Source organism: Antennarius striatus, chromosome 21 (genome assembly GCF_040054535.1).
Source record: "Antennarius striatus isolate MH-2024 chromosome 21, ASM4005453v1, whole genome shotgun sequence".
NCBI classification, from domain to species: Eukaryota; Metazoa; Chordata; class Actinopteri; order Lophiiformes; family Antennariidae; genus Antennarius; species Antennarius striatus.
Window position 1 is genome coordinate 9033998 of NC_090796.1, and position 20243 is coordinate 9054240.

Here is a 20243-nt window from a genome sequence, read left to right on the forward strand (position 1 = left end):
GTCACAAGTGTCTTTTTAACCCTGTAGCATCATTTTCAAGGTACATGTGATGATGTCTGACATTGTTTATGTGAAAATACTGTGTGTGAGAGAGAGTTTGTGTTTGTAACATATAATAAAACTCTATTTAAGCATTACCCAACCTTGATCCACTTCACACATCAACCCACATCCAAAAGTGACCATAGAGATAGATTATTATTATTTATTATAATATATTTACAATGTTTTGGGGGTAGTAAACATCACAGAACTGTTCAAATGTACTTATGTGAATAATATTGCGTCCAATGCTTGAAATCACTTTCTTTCTTGTCATCAGACCTTTACGCTGTCTGTGAACACCACAGTTAGACAAAGGAGAGCGAGGTATTCAAAAAGCATCAAAGAAAACACACACAAAGCTGTGAGTCTAGCAGACAAACAGAGAACTTAGAAAAGCAAACAACAGCAGCTGAGCTAAACACTCCTCAAATCAGATATGTTGGTATTTATAGATCAGAGAGCACTGTGAAAAGTTTTAGCTACAAACGCCCTTAAAGAAAGTTTTTATCATCTTTTCTTGGAGCAACTTGAAATCATGTCTGAGATTATACCATTCCAGAATTGTTTTAGAGTAATAAAAATCTAATGATTTTCGAGTGAAGATATAACAAAGTCATCATCAACATAAAAACACAGTTCTGTGCAGACAGGGATTTGTTCCATAGCTTTACTTTGTCTGCTACGATCACTGACGTATAATTGCTAACCTTTTGATGAATACTGATAGAACGATAAAATCTATTTGATTCTGATTTTGTAGCTGATTTTGTAGCTCTGCTATGCTACAAATCAGCATTTAACATGTATCCATAATTACAACTTTGTTGTTTCATCACTGAAAGATATGTTTTTGTTTGAGTTGGAAATTATTATATTATAAGGAAGCACAAATTATTTTTCATTTAAAAGATCCAGAATCTTCTATCCAGCAACAAGAGATGAAGTATCTGTTGTTTACTATTATTTAATCTACTGAAACCAATTTACAACTTGACAAGAAATCTGAAAGTAAGTTGGTTTCAGTAAATGAAATACTGGTAAACAACATATCCTTTTGTTAAAGTCAGTGTGTATTTCTTGTATTTCGCCTTGACTTTGGCAGTGTGAATGTGGGGTCTTTCAGCTGAGATGAACCAGCAATCTGACCAGGATGTATTCTGCCTCTCACTAAATGTCACCTGGGATTCACTCCAGCCCCCAGCAACTTAACACAGGATGGGTGACCATTGAAAACTGAGATATTCCAAAAGAATAGTTGCTGTACGACTTTTGGCAAAGGTTTAACTGCCACTGATTTATTTAAAAATAGATTAAAAAATAGATTTTAAAATCTCTGCAATGAAGGTCTTGAATGTAGGTCATCTGATCATTGTTTTTGTTTGTTTGCTTGCTTGTGTTTCAGTTATTGTGGTTCAGCTGATTGCTTTCAAGCAGCACACACAGAGAACAAAATGAGCCTCCCATCAAGTCACTGTGCATAAGAGTCATTAACAAATCTCACCTGTTAAATCTCCTGTTGGGACTTCCTGAATTCTTTCATCATCTTAAATTTTCGTCTCGCTGCACCCTCTTGAAGGAAATCACTTTGAAACCTTCAAAATTTCACATAATTAATATTCAGTCCATTATTTAAAGAGAAATAAAACATCATGCTATGCCATAACCTACACCTGACTTAGTATATTTTTGATATGCGCCTTTATTCTTCTCCTCCAAGTGAAAAACTAATTAAATTATTCACTTGTTTCAGGAGTGAGCATGTCAATTATTTCTCTTCTCTTGAGTCTTGCAATATATTCTTTTAATTGGAGATGAAAAATCTAGTCAGCCTTGAGTGCATTCGGAGAGCTGCTTTTTAGGCAATGCAATATACATGATGTGTCATGGGGGACGTCGATGGTTGAATTACATAATCCCAGAGCAGCAAGAAGTACCTTGAAAAAAACTTTAACACCCAAGGAGAATGTGCTCTTCTTTGTGAAGCAGGGGCGAGACAAACATCCATGATTAATCCTCAAACAGATCTCAAAAAACTAATTTGTGAATATTAAAGCATTTTTTCATGGAATAAGAACCATTAATCCTAATATAATGCACTATATACAATCGTAGAGAATATATGCATCAATCCTTAACCTGTAAAATGTCTGTGACCCGACCGTCACATTTCTCCCACACATTGTAGGTTAATTTCTGCTTCATGATGCGCAGACATTTGTCGCTGAAATCCCAACGCTCTGCCAACACCAAGGACTCATCAGGATGCTGGAGAGCAGCATGCCAAGAATCAAACTTGAACATATAGCCAGCGCTAATCTGCGTTGCTTCCTCTGACACTCATCCTACACCACTGGCTGTGCGAGGAGTGATTGAGAGCTTGATTATGTTTTTTCCCAGCCAGCTGGTTGGCAGGCAGAGGAACACACATTTCACCAGATTGCTGCATCAGCCAAAGTGTGAGGCCACCATTTCTGGCATCAGACTGTCTGGACGAACATAACAGGAATAATAAAAGATGCAAGGATGTCAATCATCACCTAAAATGTTTTTTCTCTCCCTTTTTTGTTGGCAGCAGTCTGTTCATCTAGTATCTTGTATCATTAGAGATTTTTGCCTTTGGAGCAATGCTGAGATGGAAGACAGGCATGACTGCGTGGGTAAAAAAATAAAAATTTCAAAAAAAAAAACCTTGAGGATTCTTGGGTTCTTGTGGGAGAGGGGTAAAGTCTTTGATGTTGTAGTTTCGTGGAAGCAAATAACACACTTTGATATTTCATAAGCCATCTCTTCTAAAAAAAAAAAATGCAGGCGCAAACATCGGCACACTCTCTGTCAAAGATTAGGTTTGAATTACCTGCCAGCTGAAAGATTTGCAGTTATTTTGGCTGCAGATATTTGTCTTACACACAGCACACTTTTGAAATTTCCAATTTTCCAGAGGACTGGTGAGTGAATGTCTGTCCTCTTTGATTTTCTGAGGAAGATAAATCAGTGTTTGGATGAACATAAAAGCTAATGTATTCATAAAAGCTGTGATGAGTGCAGCTGTCTCCAGCATCTGACATCCAATCTGAGACAAGCCGCCTGGGGAGGTTGGACCATCCTCCACTAAGTGTGTGTGTCTGTACGTGTGTGTGTGTATGTTTGTGTGTGCAATGATGTTTATGGGCATAACAAAGAATTTATTGTCTGATAGAGTACAATTTTAATCTAAGTGATGGAAAGCACCGCATGATTATTGAAGTAATAAATGTTATTTTCTATTGCTTCAGTGAGGTAAAAAATAGCATATGCACATTAATAATCAATGAAGCTCAGCATTTGAATGTACAGGTAAATTTTAATTGTGGTTAATAAATAACATACACTTCAACAAGGCCATCATTAAATCTTTTCTTGCACATTTTTTGAAAGCTTTGTCTACAGAATTTCTTTTAGAATTCAGATTTAATGAGTCTATTCCATACATCAGTGACTTTGCTCTGTTTTGCTTTTATTAGACGTGTATTTATAATAGCCTTGCTCACTGAACCAGGTTTATGCAGGATTATTTTGCTCCTTGAATCCTCACAGTAACAGCCGCCTGAAAATCATCTTCGGTCAGTTTTGTGTCTCCAGTTCTGTGTGTTTTTTATGTCAATGTGATACATTGACATACAAAACACACACCTTGCTCAGTTGTATGAAGGCACTACAGAAATGACTGCCCTACTGATGTACTGTAGTTTCCATTTTGTTTAATATTTTGAAGACATGTTCATTAATCATTCAGGTAATAAAGTCAGATAATAAATACGATTACCTGCCTGCTTTCATTCATGGTTGTTTTAATGACTTTCTGCTTCGAGAACACTGCCACACAATGTAAACCCTCATCAAGTACACCACATGTCGATTCAGGTGTGGTCCGGCATCCAGGGGTTGCTGATACATCAGATGTGTTTTGATTTCCTGTGGATGTGAGGTTCATCTGGAGGCAGCCTTGGGATGAGGCTTGTTATTCTCCACAGTGAGACATGAGGCACGCACTCTAATTAGAACACATCTCCTGGTGAGAGAGATGCTGAGGTCTGACTACTTCTCCAGTCTAATCAGTTTTCCACCTCAGTTTAGCTACTCTTCAGAAAGCAGAGTCTTGCTCATCTGACAAACAGCAACAACAACAAGGAGATGGCGCTGAACAACTCCTTCTAATTTGGAGGGCTTTGCAGATTTTCACACATCTAAATCTTGATAAGGCTTGTGCCCAACAAAATCCCCCGTCTTTGCCATCCTCCTCTCACTCTCAGCTGGGGATTAGTTAAAAAGAAGCAGCATGGAGTCATAAATAACGTTGATATTTGCAACATAGATGCAAAGATCTCATGTAAAATAAAAAACGGTTTGACACTTTTTGCCATGAGTGACTAAGTGCCCTAGCCTCGCTGAAACTTTCCTTTCCAAAATTTAGAAGTACTTTTCATTTCTCTGCTTCTTCCTCCTCAAGCCTAACAGAGCACATCACATGCACATGCTTATTAAATGCCATCCCTGCAGACCGCAGTTCCAATACTGGTCTGCAAAAAGGTGCAGAACATGTATCATTACGTAGTTGAGACTGTGCCACAGTTGTCAGCACTTCATTTTAATTTGGCTCCTAAGCCACTGGTGATTTTGACCACTGGGACATCCTGTCGGCTGCAGAAGTTTAACTATTCTGAAGCATTAGGACTGAACGAAGTGCAATGCTGAAGCTCTGCCTCTGCGGTGTCAGCTGCTGTCTCACGTACTTTATAACAGGGAACCTACTTCAATCTCAGGTGAACATCCTGAGAAAAAGACAAGGAATCCTCTGTTAATATATGCTATTTTAGTTCAGTGCAGCTTTTCAAGTACATGTATGAAAATTAAAATTCCTGGAAGCATACATTAAAGAGGGGTTTTGTATCCTTAACAGCTGTGCATCTAAAAGCAAGAAGTAACATTTCAGAGAAGGATTTCTTTACAAACGTTCTATTATCATGTTTTAATCTAAGGTCTATGCTTATTAAAAATCCAATGACAGGCCTGTTTGAAGCTGCATTAACTGGCACAGATTGTACATCACATACATGAGAAACATCTCTCAACATTTTAGATTTGCCTTCAACCAATGTGCTGTATTATTCAGTTATTTAATGCTTTAGAGCAAGTTAGGCCTTTTTATTTTGGTATTCATTCCATCAAAGAAAAAAAAAAGACATATAATATTCTTGCTTTAAGCATGAAATCTCAGACTGACAAGAATGATCTGGAAAGGGTCAGGAAGTCAGCACAGGAAGTCGTAGGCGTTCGGCTATCCTCTGTCGGACATGTACACCAGATGTCTGCGTAGAGCCACAAGCATCAGTGGTGGCAGTTCACACCCCGGCCACAGCCTGTTGTCTCTGCTTCCCTCTGGGAAGAGGTACGACTCCATCAAGGCCTGGACCTCTAGACTGACCAATAAGTTTAATTTAAGTGAGATCAGAGTACTGAACACAGTACTCCGAAAGTAACTGACGACACGCTGTTGGAAGTCCTACCCAATTAGGTCCTCCATTCAATGTATTTGTCGCAATGTCTTCTACCGAGCCCTCTGCTGCACAGTACATTCCTGCACTCGTGATGATTCGTTGTAAACATATTTCTATTATTGCTTGTTCCTTGCACCTGAGTTTTTTTGCACTGAGTTGTCTTAAAAATGTTGCTGTACACTTGTGCATGATGACATTAAAAGCATTCTATTCTATTCTATTCTATTCTATTCTATTCTATTCTATTCTATTCTATTCTATTCTATTCTATTCTAAAATCAATATCAGAACAAAATGTTATACGTGTGAGTTAAAAAATGTCATGAATGTCTTTAAAACTCTTCAGGTATGTTTGACGCCTCCTTAAGTCTTTATTGCATTTATCACCCATGTTCTGCACACACTGAGGAGTAAATGATACTTCATTCAAATCCTTCAGGTATTTGGATAATTGAGTAATTTCTGCTCCTATGCCTCCAGGGATGAAATGGTATGAATTGTATATTATATAGGGAAAATACTTTGTTTAAAAATGTAATACAAACTCTGCATACATTAGAGGCAATCATGCATGTGATTTGTTTGTAGCGGTTCATTTAGACATAATATGTTACAACCAGAGCAAGTTTATACAAATACTCATTAAGTTTAACAAGCACCTCATTTGCTTGAGCGCAAATAGGTCATATAATAGTTCTACAATGCAAAGGATCCTCTGATTTGCATGGGCTACTTCCAGAGGGAATTCATATTTGAAAAGGAAGCTGTGTGTGTGTGCGTGCATGCGTGTGTGTGTGTGTGTGTAAGAAAGAGACAGAGAGAAGAGAGTTTTGACCTGCAAGCCTTCTCCAGAGAGCTGTTCACTCGCAAGGTCTAATCAGACTCTGGCTGATGCTTGTTCTAGGGGATTGCTCCTCTGCAGCCCTCAGGCCTAATTAGGACCCATGTGCACCATACAGAGAGTTGTCGTTCACGGTGACGATTGGGTAGACTCTCACCTGTGAGCGCTCCGTTAGCCACTGGAATGAGCTGCTGGCAAGCATGATGACAAGAAGGGCATTAGAGGTGGTGCAGCAACACTGCCTCCGCCCTCCACTTGGAGGTCGTATGAGTTTAATGAATGTTGGAACAGGGAAAGGGAGAGAGAGAAGCTGGAAGGAGACGGGGGGGAAAAAGGCAGACGTCTGGGCTGAGAGAGGGTCTAGGAGAGAGGAGCATCTTTGAGGATTTCTCTTTTAACAATGCACTATGAGTATTTGCAAAAGAGGAAGCAAATGAGGAGAAACTGTAGCCTGAACACACAGATGAGTAAAAATAAGAACAGTTTTTAGTGTTTCTCGAGTTCAGCTATCTGTAGCTCTGTGCCAGACACCAGGAAACCTTCAAAGGATCTGTTACATGATAATTTCAATCAGACTTTAGATAAAGTAGAATTCTGCAAGATAAAAGTACTCGACTTCTGAGGTATGTAGATAACAGAGAGGATCAATATGTCCCACATTCTGCCGGGAATGAAATCATTATTAATGAGTACTATTAGTTAGGAAAGCAAAGAGATTCTTTGAGTTCAATGTTCCAACGTCTATTACGCATGATATCAAAAGCTGCACATTAAAATGCTGAGTAAGACTTTGTTGTGTTTCAGTGAACCCTCACATTCTATATGAACCATCTGTGCATTTTCTTATCTTGTATAGGATCTACTTTTTATTGTGAAATTATTCATATCCAGTGTGACTTAAGACTTCAGTCCACATGTTGTGATGCAGAAATATGAAATATTTATTGGTATTGGTGCAAAATATGCAGTATTGAGGAGGACATATATTTGTATGGTGAATAAACTGGAATTTTAACTGTAAATATTATAATTTAATAACCCATATATTTAAGTACATAGTTTGACAGGCCATTACTTATGTATTCTGTAATTAATCTGAAGTGGTGGTGAAAAAGTCCCCCTTAATTGTACAGGCTCTACAGTATACAGTACAGGCTGTACAGTATACTGCAATTACAGTGAAGTAGCTGTAATTTCTTTTTTACCTTATACAACATGATAATAAATTGTCATTCAGTTACTGCTGAAACAAGACAATGCAGGATTCACTTCTGACAGATCACTTCAGATCGTAAGATTTACTGAAGCACAAGTTAGTTTTTCTTTATTTTCACAAAGCTGAGACAGTCTTGCTTTACTGTTACAATCTTCCATCTATCTGATGAGCCGCCACAAGTGTCGGATCTCTGCTTTGTCTTTGAAAAGTGATTGAAATTCCTTACACCTACACCCACTCATCCACCTGTCACAGAAAGACACAGAAAAAAAACCTCACAGACTGCAACAAATCTTAAAGGATAAAAACTCTTAGTGGTCTAATCTTTAAAAACCACAGCTAGATATGAAAAGAGATGTCTGACAAAGGTTTTTAAGAGGTTCGAATTCCAATCATGTCACTGATTTTCAGTTTAAATGTCTTTTTTTAGATGTGGGGGGGGGTAGAAAAAAAATGAACCATTTTTGCAAAATTCAGTTATCAAGTTTCCAGTTTTGTTAAAACAGAAACATCCACTTCACAAACGTATTGTGCTTTTGTTGCGTTTAGTGATGGCAGAAAAGCATTGTGACTAAAGCAGTGGTAAAAAAAATTTTTAAATAAAAATATTAATATGGATTTTTCAAATAAAGCACAGAAATGCTGCAGGTTACAACGAACACGGTCAATCCAGGGTTGAAGGAATGAGAGGAAGAATTTTTCACCGTACCCAGAAAAAGATGAGACCAACAGGAAGTGATAATAGGTTCACATTTGCATTATGGCTTTACATTTCACATTTACCACCACAGCGCTGCAGCTTAACTCTGCTCTCCCTGAAGACTTCTCTGACATTTTCCAAGGTCTTGCTTTCAAGCCCTGCCTTGATTAGTGAAGCAGGTTTTAAAATGAACTAATCCTTTTTCCTGGAAATATCCTTTTTTTTTTTTTTTTTTTTTTAAATAAACCAGTCAGCAAATGGTACATCTAGTCAGCAACAGCACAGCGTCTGCAACAGAAATCATGTCAGCTGAAATGGTGGCTAAATCTAGCAACAAACAGGATGCTGATGTTTGCTGGCGATTCTTTCTGGTGCAAAAGCGATATCATCCTAGATGTTTTATCCTTGAGTGTCACTCCAAAGAGTGATGCTGCTTTTGCTGTTTCATGTAAAAATATTCTGGAGACTTTTATATCTAGCTATGTGCTTTATCTATGACATAGTACTGTAGACAATCTAGTTTTGAAACACGTTTCTGGCATAAATAAATCTTTTTAGAATAAATCACATAACCTCTACTCCCACTTAAAATCATGGCCCACCATTTCATTGAACTTGACATTGTAAGGTCTGTAGAAATCTCTCAGCTGCTCAATGACATCTCGGTCTATCTGAACATGAGTCCTGCCTTTGGATTTACCCAGGCAGCGAGGTGAGCCACTGCTTTCCGGCTTCTTGAGGCAAGGGAAGCCCTTGGTGCGGTTGAAATAGAAATGTTTGTCTGTGACAATGCGCTTTAACCCCAGGAAGTCCTGTACCCGAGCCAGCTCCCCTGCTGGGTCCGTGATAAGACGTTCCCCACTGACAAAGTGGATCTGAGCCAGGGGGAAGTAGCGGAGCCAGTTTTCGAGATGCACCACGTACAGGCCGATCCGAATGGCGTTCCAGGATGTGTCCACAATGCCCAGGCTCCAGTTTCTGAAGGCCAGGTCCTGGAAGCTGGGCAGGTCAGGAGTTTTTGATAAAGTCTGAGTGTAATCTGATATTGCACGAGTGACGGGGTCACGCACCACCACGATGAGTTTGGTATCTTGGGACATGGCAGAAATCCGGTGCGGTGTCTCTCTTGTCACAAAGTAGCTTGGAGTCTTCTCCATTGTGATTTGGCTTTCAAGCGTCCTTGGCATTAATCCTCTGAGGGAAAGATGAAAACACAAAGTTAGAGTACATCACACATTTCTCATTTACAGCCGTTGTGAACTCCTTAAATGACCAGAAAAGCAAACACATTCAGACAGATGGAGGGGAAATAGTATCAGATATTCTATTCAGGCCAAGATTGCTTAAGTGAGTTCCAGAGGCACAAAACAGCCTCAATAGAAGAACCTAGTTTCTCCTTGTAAATAATTATAGTAGAATTGATGCTAAGTCACACTAGCCTCTTGTCACAGGAGACTTTATCGCAGACAGCTCTCCAGTGAATTAGCCTAACATAGTTCAAGAATAATAAATCACCATGAATACAAAGAGAACCCATATACCACAGCGAACCCTGCTGGGTCATCTCTGGGCCCTCAAATTTAGGTCATTGTAGTCTTTGACAGGAAAAAAGAGGTATGCCTAGAATAAAACTTTTAAGTTTCAGGACAGAGCAAAAAAGATTGCAGGTAAATATTATTTGCAGGACTTTAAGGATTATTTGTCAGACTTTAAGGTTCTCTCTGTCGTCATTGGTGGATAATTTGTTACCCATCCTTCTACCCCATCACCACATCAAACCCTCCAATCAGAAGTTTCTATTTCATGGCGTCGTGTCAACACAGAACGCAGTCATCCCATCTCAGTGCCATGAGAATGACTGTTGAGAAAGAACTGTATTCACTGGACCGCTTCACATGGTGACATATTTCATGCTGAGGTCTAAGTGACATAAATGGTCTTTTTTCCCGTTGTCTGTCTGAGAGTATTTTAAATTCTTTGACTGTTAAGGGAAGATGTTTTAGCATGTCCGACTTAATCTTTTGTCTAGTCCTCTTTAAAAAGGGGGAAAAGGTAACTATGCTACCCTTCTTAGGGCAGCAGTGGCTCAGTGGTAGAGCGGTTCGTCCTATGATTCAAGATCGGCAGTTCGATTCCCGCCCCCACCAAAAAAAACCCGGAGTGTGAGCTGACAGTGGGAGGTGTCAGCTCATCTCCGGAGCACTGCCGAGGTGCCCTTGAGCAATGCACCGCCCTCTTTACAAATTGCTCATTTGGAGCGCTCCACAAAGGGGCTACCTCCCCTTGCATGTCTATAGGCCCCCTTGTGTGTGTGTGTGTGTGTGTGTGTGTGTGTGTGTGTGTGTGTGTGTGTGTGTGTGTGTGTGTGTGTGTGTGTGTGTGTGTGTGTGTGTGCTACAGGGGCCTGTACTCACTAATATGTATGCATGTGCTTGAACTACTAACTAGAGTGTGCTTTCTTAATTTCCAAATCAGTATATAAAATCTTTGTAAAAAATTTAAAAAGAATTTGAAACATGCGAGGACTCCGGTTCTTTATACAGATGGTATCTTTTATTGATGCCTATCTAGCTTGGCTAGCTTCACATTTGCACCATTAATTGCCACCACCACCACCACCACTGTAGAACTATAAAACAGACATGAAATGACAATAAACTTTAAAAAGTACAGAAAATGACACAAAGTTGAAATAAAAGTTACACAATAAAATTGTACCGACCACTTTGCAGCTGCAAAATGGGAGGAGTTTAGTCTTTTATCTTAATTTTTTATCTCTCGCTGGACAACTTAAACATGTGCGCTAGCCATCCTTTCGAACCCACACACCTGTCCCCTCACAGAACTCAGTACGACCTCTGCTGGTCAAACAAAAAGTAGCAGCTGCACACAAACTTCATAAAAACAGCATTTACAGTAACAGTATTGTAAAACACAATCAGGACTGAGTTTTGTTGTGGTTTCTTGTAACTTATTTATGAAAACTACAGACATGAAGAGAGGACATGAAAGCGTAGGCTACAGGTCACGACAGTTTTAATAAAATTCACAGTGAACAATGGAGATCAGTCTGTCAGCAGAGACTTTAGTCTGCAGCACATACCAATGGGAAATAAAAGAATATTTTATGTCATATGTTTATACTGTAGTTTGCACGAATCAGTGACAGCCGTCATTGTAGATCATGGCTCTCCTAAAAATCTTCCTCTCATCTTTCCTTCCTTGTGACGTTTTCCAGTGAGGTCAGGGAAATTGTAAAGGAAAAAACAAAAGCAGGTCAAGCTTTTGAGCATTCCATCCTCAACGTACATGTTTTTTCAGTAGGAGAGGGGCCACCATTTCAGAAATGTCAGGATTCTTCAAACACGACTCCAACATGGTAGTTAGGATGATACGCTGAGTGTCTGTTGGCTTATATAATACATCCTGTGTCAGCTCACTGGTAATAATGCTGACATATTAGTTTATCAGCATAAACCAAGTTGAAGGAGCCAGAAAGCAACACTGGAGGATCCGAATGGACACAGATTCATCTGCTGTTCACAAGTGACCCTTTACTCTGTAATTATCAGCTCCTTTTAGCTTTTAACACTGCTCACGATTGGTTTTACGCGTTAGTAAAACCAATTGTAAGGTAACAACTGCTCAAAATATCACTTTGTCCTTTCTTCATGAGAGTATACAAGACATTTAACAACTGTTTATTTGGAAAGCGATCCCTAAAGTCAATGAGTTGGTTTCTGACCTTTCCTCCACCGCTTTGGCAGCTGACAGTCAATCTACAGTAATAGGCGTGGGTTCACATCTGAATTGCATCTTTGAGATAAAAGGGCTAAAACCATCGTGAAGACTGCCAATTAACAAGGAAATGTTCGGTTTGTTATTATTTTATAATAGCGCTGAAACACATTCCTCCTGCAGGCTGCAGTTAGGCTTTAACAAGAGCTGGAAGCTGGTCTGTGTGATTGTTGTCTGTTTGTCTGCCCAATAGTTTACCATTAAATCAGAATATACTTGATCTGAACCTGCAATTAAGAAGTTTCTATATTTTTTTCATGCATGAAATAAATTGTCCAACATGTGAGGCAGTAGCTCAGAAGCCTGCCAGATATAGAGCAGGACTGCACAGAGCAGTTTACACCGTTTGACTCAAGAGGTTGAATTTTTATGAAAAATCTGATGAACTGCTGAGTAATACATCAAAAATTAGAGTCACTGTTCTGGCGTTGAAAAAGGAGCTAAGGCCTTTAAAGTTTCATGTAATAATGGATTTTTTTTTTTGTAGAAACTGCAGAATAACCATCTATCCGGAACGTTTACCTCTAAGAAAACAATCCACACAAAGAGGTACCAAAAAAAAAAGAAAGAAGTGTGAACACTTCATCACGCACAAAAAAAAAAACAAATTTTCCACAGAAAAAGCAGGTTTAGCTCTAAAAGTGGGTTTACTTTTCAGTGCTGAAATAACAGAAACGCCACTATTTGTTTCAGCTTTTTCTTTTCATTGTACTACTAATCTTTTTTTAACAAACGTAAACAAACACAAATTATAGTAAGATAAACACAATTTATAATAAGCCTTGAATGTCCAAAGACTCCTACCAAAGACATTTAGAGACATTTATATCATAAGGATGTCTTACTGGTCTTCAGTCAGGTGCCGCTGATGTGGTTCAGGTCCAACTCTTAACATTCGTAATTATTTTAAACAGCATTCCTTCTTATGTTTTCTACTTATAACCTAATGGAGTTAAGATTATTCGTAGGTTGGTGAAGGCGCACCTGTGCAGGTGAGACATGTCCTTACCTGTACCACTCCAGCCCTCTATCATAGTTCCTGTCGAAGAAGTGCGTCTCTGTTCCAGCCGCACGCACGTCGGGATGAATTCTTATGAACTCCAGAACCGCTCTAGTCCCTCCTTTTTTCACACCAACGATGATGGCATTCGGTAACTTTTTATTCCCAAACTTTAAATTACTCACGGGGGGACTGGGTGTGTCGTTCCTGGCGAAGTGTCGTTCCTGCTGAGCGGACCAAGGGGGTCTTTGGTCGGTTTTCAGGCGCGACGTCTCAACAACGCTCGGTCTGACGTTCAAAGGCAGAACGCACGACAGGGATTTCCGATCAGCCGGGACGCGCTGACAGCCGGGCGTCGGATCACCTGAGTTTTGCATGATAGTGTAGGTGGGGAATAGCGCACAGTAGCACAGATATGAAAGGAAAAGAGATAACAAACAAATAGATGTTCTTGTGAGCCTGTGAGAGAAGGGAAGAAGTCGACCAAGAAGCACGTATGCCATCTCTCCATGGATATGCACAGTGCATGGTTTTCCCCGATTGACTTTTTAACGTTCCGTCCTCACGATTGGTTTTACGCGTTAGTTTTTGAACTGTCCGTCGTCTCCAGAGCAGTGAAAAAAATTTCTTCAGCGCTTAACATTAGTTTATCGTCAACACTTCCATCACTTCGACGCAGAACATTTCAACACGGTGCGCTCCATCTCCGCAGTCGGTGCGCACAGTTCGGAAATGACATCCTCCCTTCTCCATGGCCATCATTGCGCACTACTGAGAAGCTGTGCGCTCTCTGACAGCTCCAAACCTCTGAATGGTGACGTCAGAGCATTTAAAATAAATTCATGTCTCTCTCTTACTGGTCTGACTTAACTTCTGACCAAACTGGTTTTTCTGTTGTAGCCTGAAGCACGACTGCTCCATTGTGAAGATATAAGGTTGGTACAGTGAATGCTCCCCCCTTTTGGGAATATTTTCACAGCAAAGGTGAGAGTCTGTGTTAAATATTAGTGAGTTTGCATGTGACTGAGAAATATGAAATAACACATACAAACAAAATAGAAATCCTAAGTTTGGTTCAGCTTGTGAGCACTGATTTAATTACCACAACAAGAGCCTCCAAAGTAGTCTGTCTTAACCAATGTGAGTGTTTTTCTTCACTTTTTGAGGTTTAAAAGAAAGATACATAATGATAAAAGCACTAAAAACAACAATGAAAAGAAAAAAAGACAAGGGGAATCAAAGTACGGTTCAGTTATTAATTATATTTTTATTCTTAAAACAATAGCAAGCAGGGAGCCTACTTTCTCTGTTTGTGTGACTTTCTCACTAATTAATGTAAATTTGTTTTTTCTTCATATCCAGTGTTAAGGAGCTGTCAGCTTGGCTTTGTTTAAGACAGACTCAGTTCTTAAAACACACATTTAAAAAAAGCGTTTTAGATCTAAGAAAGCATTCATTCATTCATTCATCTTCTTGTCTGCCTCTTCTGTGGGTCATGGGGGTTGCTGGAGCCTATCCCAGGTGGCTTACAGGTGAGAGGTGGGGGACATTCTGAGTGTGATGCTGGTGAACCGTGGAGCCACACAAAAGACAAACAACCACTCATGCACACAATCACACTAAGGAATGATGTTTTTTGGAGGTGGGAGGAAACCAGAGAACCCGGAGAGAATTCACGCAGACACGGGGACAACATACAACCTCAGCATAGAAAGAACTCAAACCCAGAACCTTCCAGCCATGAGGCGACAGCGCTACCCACTCCTCCACCATTCCACCTCTAAGAAAACAATTAAATTGTATAGGATTGTATTTAGTTCTTAAATTTGAATATTCACAATATTTTTGATTTAATGACAGCTGGGCAAACTCCATCTACTCATGGAGATCATGTGATATGATCAAAGGCTCTGCTGTAGAATAGTATGTTAAAGGGCCTTGTGGTGGGATCGGTTTCAAAGGTTCCAAAATAAGCTTTGAACTTCAGAACAGTAATACCGATACTCCAATAAATAATGAAAGTCTGTGTTTTAACACAAAGACACACTGTACCTTGAAGCGGTGTCTGCAGTTCAGGTGAACCTCTTATGCCATGAGCTCAAGGGTTTTTCTGTAACACGTAAACCAGCCAAAATCACAGCAGCAACCGGAGGGTTGTGCTGCAGCACCTCACTGTATTAATGATCCAGCCCTGACCTGCATTCTCTTGTTTGGCATCACTCACTTGCAGCCAGAAGAAGTGTTGGGGTGTCTGTTTTGAACAAAGTGTGCAGAGCGGGTCATTTCTCTTATTTTGCTGATGAATGATGCAAATGCAGACAAGCCAGAAGAGGAAACAGAGGAGGATACAAACTCTGAAGACGTCAGAGATGCATGGGGAGGAGTTGAGATGTCACAGGGGTGCTCCCAAGAGTATCTGCACCCAATCTCAGAAGCCTCTGATTAAAGAATGATTTATAGGGGCTGGTCAGAGAGGCCAGCTCAGCAATCCGTCGAGCAAATAAGATTTTTCCTCAGGAAGAAGGCAGGTAAATCAAACTTTGTGTATGGGAGACCTACAAAGCTTAATGATAGGATTCAAGAATTAAATATTATATTTACCTCTGAGTATGCAGCTTTAAAAATAAAATTTGCCAAAAATACTTTTATCCCTATTTAATTTATAGAATGTACATATATAAAATATACATTATTTTAAATTTCAGAATAAAGTTTTATTCTTTTTAGACTAACACACTATGACAGGAGAACAGCCTGGGGAAAACATTTCAGTGTCATTTTCACAGAAAAAAGAAGCTTTATTATTGGAAACACCATATGGAGGATTTTTTTTAAAATTCCAGCAATAAATGCCAAGAAAACGACAAAGCAGTCAGAGACTGCAACATCCCGCGACACCCCTGAATTCAAAATTTTACCCTTACCTACACATTTTTGTGCCTCTGGCTTTCTGAAAATGTTTTTGTTTTGTTTTGTGATTATATGTCATCATGTTTCAGAGATGCATATCTAAAAAGGTATAAAAGTGAGTATTTGACCTCGACTTAGTTTTTCAAGGACAACGTTGTGATCTAATTTTCATCCCCTTGCCTCCCTTAATATAATACATTTTGTTTAATTTTTCTATCTTATCCTGTTCCTGAGATACGTGCAAAAAATGTACCGAAGTTGAAATTTGACCTTGACCTAGTTTTCTCAAGGTCAAAGTCATCCTCTCATTTCCATCCCCTTTACTGCCAGAGTAATGTGCTTTTCTTCCATCTTTCTATCTGCATGGTTGTGAAGGTATTTGGTGGATGGACGGCCGGACAGCCGGACCAACACACAAACACTGACACGGATGTAAAAGCTAACATGACCAAACTAAATATTTGAACTATGTTCCTGTGAAAGCAAAACATGTTTTGCTTGATGTTGTTGGTCCTTTTTGAAAACCAATCAGTAAATTCTGGACACTGACCAGCAGCATTGCTCATTTGTCAGGGTTAGGTCTTCTCCCGACTCTGTTAAGACAAAGATGATCCAGATAAATGTACATCTGATAGATGAAGAATCATTCCCACAGATACAGCTTACACGCCCCTGTTAAACAGCATGCACAGCTTTTTCTAGTTACAAATATATAATCACTGGGATATACAGGTGTATGTATGTCTATAATTTCAGTATTATTATGAATGTGGATAGAGAGAGGCTACTCAAAGGGATGATTTATTCCTAACCTCAGGCAATTCAATGGTCTGCGAAAGCCATGGCTATAGTGACGCACTAAGTAGAATAAACCCTGACTTTGTGTCAATCACAGGGGTATAGGGCAGTAGACAATGACTGTTATTTTCTTGTCTACTCTAAAACCTTACACACTATTTTCAAGTTGTTCCTTCTCAGAATTCTCCAAAAGCTGGTATTCTATTAATATTTCAACTAGAAAAAGCACATTAAAATAAACATTTCGTTGTGTTAATCCTCAAGATGTTGATTAGAATAACGCTAACTTCATGTCATCAGCGCTGTGCTGCTCAATAACGTTACAATACTGACACCCATCGGTCAGATGGAGGTAACGCACCCTCAGTGTGTCGTTTCAATTCAAAGAAAGTGAAAGTGAAAGTAAAATCGCTCCGATCCTGGACATTCGTTACGGAAAAACAGCTACACGAAAACTAAACGACTATTAAAGGTGAGTTAAGTATATAAATATATATAATTCAAATTTAAGCTTCTTGTGAAAATCAGGAAAAACTCTAACAATAATCATGTGTTGCTTTTCACTTCAAGGGAAATATTCAATTCGCTAAGTCTAAAATATAAAGGCGTCATAATACAACCTACATGTAGGCCTACATAATGCTGTTGTATATGACAATATTAGTCTGACTATGTAAGCAGCATTTACTGTCATATAGCCGAGGTTAACTGGGATTGTAACTAATATCTCTGCAGTATTTCTGTCTTTATATGTGGTGTAGCATAAGATGAGTTTTCCGTCTGTGGGGATTGTTTTTTATGTGTCAAGTTATACCATTGTCTGTTTTACGTTCTTTCAGAACCTAGTTTGGTCAGTGTGGATTATTGGATAAGTTGTTGATGATGTGGAAAATATAAATTAATCTCTGTGTCTAAAGTTTACCTCCTTAATTCAACAAAGGCGTTGCTGTATTTGTAAAAATGTTCCCTTCGAGAAATTAAAGTTCTGTACTTATCTATAAACTAAGGCACACCCCTTTGTTAAATAGAAAACGATAAATAAAGATAATTTCACATAAAACAAGTAAGTCAGAGATAATTAAACCTCAAATAATGTCTGTTGAACATTCAATGATAGTTTTTTTTTTTAAAAATTGAGAATATGGAAAACTGTGTAAAATGGCCTGTCAGCAGTACAGACATGAAATCTATGAAAACTCACTCTGGGTCTCTTCAATGGAACGTGTCAGACGTGATGAAAAAAATCAAATCATGTATAGTATGTTCTTTGACCTGTTGAGAATTTCCCCAAAGTCAAAATAATGGTTAAATGAACCAAATTTGTGTGTTTTCAGGAAAAATGAAAATTTTCACCTGTGTAGCCGGAAACACTTTGAACTCTCACAACGACATTATCACAAAGCTCATCAAAAAAGGTGCAGAAGTGGTGCACTCACCTGAACTAAGTGAAGCGATCATCGTCTTCTGTCCCATTGCCAGTCGGTTTGAGAGCGACATCGTTGCAGCATTATCCGCCGTTGAAGGTTGACACGCAGACACCTAACTGCAGGTAAACATACTGCTTTGTATTTTAGATACAAATTTTAACATGCTTTTCCTGTTTTTATTAAAAGATTCCGATCATCAGAAGGTCATCATGGTGGCAATGCATCACACTTTTAAGAAAAACTATGCTGTGCCAAACCACAGAGAACAGATCGGACTCAGGCTGCTTGTGGACTGTCTGTTTCATACCAAAGGACTTCTGTCATGCTCCCAGAATGACAGGGCGATCAAGATGATCTGCAAAGAGGTAACCACATCCTTTTTATTGCTTGAAATCAACTATTTTCCAACTATTATATTTTTGATTAAAATTGTTTGAAAGTTTTGAAGTCACGATATATGGGGATTTTAAATTGTATTGTTTTATTGTCTACAATGGAAACAGATGGTAAAAAGAACATGTGTTATTTAATACCAGTTGTGTAAAAGCATGCGGACCTGCTTTTTTACCACTTAATGCTGCATGTAGTCATGGATCCTGTCCAATCTGTTATTTATCTGTTTATTTTAATAAAAGTGATAAATTGGTCATTTGAAATTGTGGGTTATAGGTATGCTTTAGGTTTATTTTCACTGGAGCGATGGAACTTTAGATCATCAAATTTAATCAGTTCAATTTGAAAAGTACTTGAATATTGGATAAATTGAAACACATTTTCTGTTAACTTCTTTTTAGGAATCATCATCTAGATGTCTTTTCTGTGTTGTCTGAACAGTAGTAGTATGATTTAGAACTTTCTTTTCTCTTTCACAGTTGGATCTAAAAATGTTTTCATTTCCAACTTTTAAAAACTCAAAAAGATTGGAAAGATGAAGGGAGTAAGAAAACAAGATTTGATTCCTCTGATTCTTTTGTTGGACTGAAGAGAATGAAGAGGAGCATTCAAGAGAACTATTTAATTATTTAACTGCACTGTGGTTGGTGGTGATGCTTGACTACAGTGTGATCGTTTATACTGTATACAAGAAATCATTTTTTAGATGATCATTCTAGATTCTGTCTGACAACCTTCCCATTGAGCGTTAGTGGAATGTGGTCCACACTGTCTACATCTAAAGGAACATTTGTGAGATATGAAATGATAACGCTACAGCTGTGTTGATTGACATAGCATTTTGTCACACTAATAATTATACCAGGGGTTCTGAAATCTTTTTCATGTTTTTCACAGTTATGAACATAAAACTCTGTATCCTGCCTTTTCATTACCATGATGTTCAGATATTTTCAGAACTTCGCTGACTGCATTCATTCAGCAAAGTTTGTTGACTTCAAACCAATAAACTCACTACACTATAATAAGTGAACACCTGCTTTCAAAACCTAAAATAAAATAATTCTGCGACATGCGTTCTCTGACTTCTGTAAACTCAGTCGTTTCCTTTACAGCGACAGCTTCTGACTGAAGAGCCAGGCGTTCTGTTGTCACCTTATTGTGTGCAATAGGTCCCGTGAAACCAGGAGAACAGCTACATTGATCGTGATGTCATTCATCAGACTCTTCCTCTTCTGGTCACTGCAATATTCTGGTTTGGGAGCTATTTACTGTATGTGCACCAATGTCCTGTACATTTGTGGCAGACGAGAAGAAAGAGTCCCTATTGGTGCAAAATAAATTATTTTACGAGGAAAGCCTAAACAAGACCAGGAATGATGAATGGTTGCTAATTACAGGCACTAGTATGCCAACAAATCCACAGTGACATTGTTTCCTTTGCTCTCATTTGACTGACGACACCTGAATGAAGGTGTGTGTGCTTTACTGTGTGTGCTCATCCTGCAGAAGCTTCATGTCACTGTCGGATGCTGATTCCTCAAGGATATTTTTTGAAACCTGATCTGTGTGATCGTCTGA

The 20243-nt window shown here is 38.8% G+C and overlaps 1 protein-coding gene and 1 long non-coding RNA gene across 2 annotated transcripts; one reads left to right on the forward strand and one right to left on the reverse strand.

The window, feature by feature from the left end:
- Window positions 1-8211: 8211 nt before the first annotated feature.
- On the reverse strand, window positions 8212-13889 carry LOC137588473 (heparan sulfate glucosamine 3-O-sulfotransferase 2-like). The gene is made up of 2 exons (XM_068305586.1): window positions 13144-13889; window positions 8212-9530 (listed from the first exon to the last, which is right to left on the reverse strand). The coding sequence occupies exons 1-2, from the start codon at window positions 13635-13637 to the stop codon at window positions 8912-8914; spliced, it is 1113 nt and encodes a 370-aa protein (XP_068161687.1). The 5' UTR covers window positions 13638-13889; the 3' UTR covers window positions 8212-8911.
- Window positions 13890-17222: 3333 nt separating this feature from the next.
- On the forward strand, window positions 17223-19752 carry LOC137588569 (uncharacterized). Its single transcript, XR_011034065.1, has 4 exons — window positions 17223-17314; window positions 18177-18365; window positions 18456-18634; window positions 19142-19752. It is a non-coding gene; the product is annotated as an uncharacterized lncRNA (long non-coding RNA).
- Window positions 19753-20243: the final 491 nt, after the last annotated feature.

Bases quoted from the DNA above. Each gene is read 5' to 3' on its own strand.
- LOC137588473 (XM_068305586.1), bottom strand. From the start codon at position 13,637: ATGGCATACGTGCTTCTTGGTCGACTTCTTCCCTTCTCTCACAGGCTC. The intron at 9,531-13,143 runs GTAAGGACATGT...TCTTTCCCTCAG, and splicing joins AGAGGGCTGGAGTGGTACAG to AGGATTAATGCCAAGGACGC.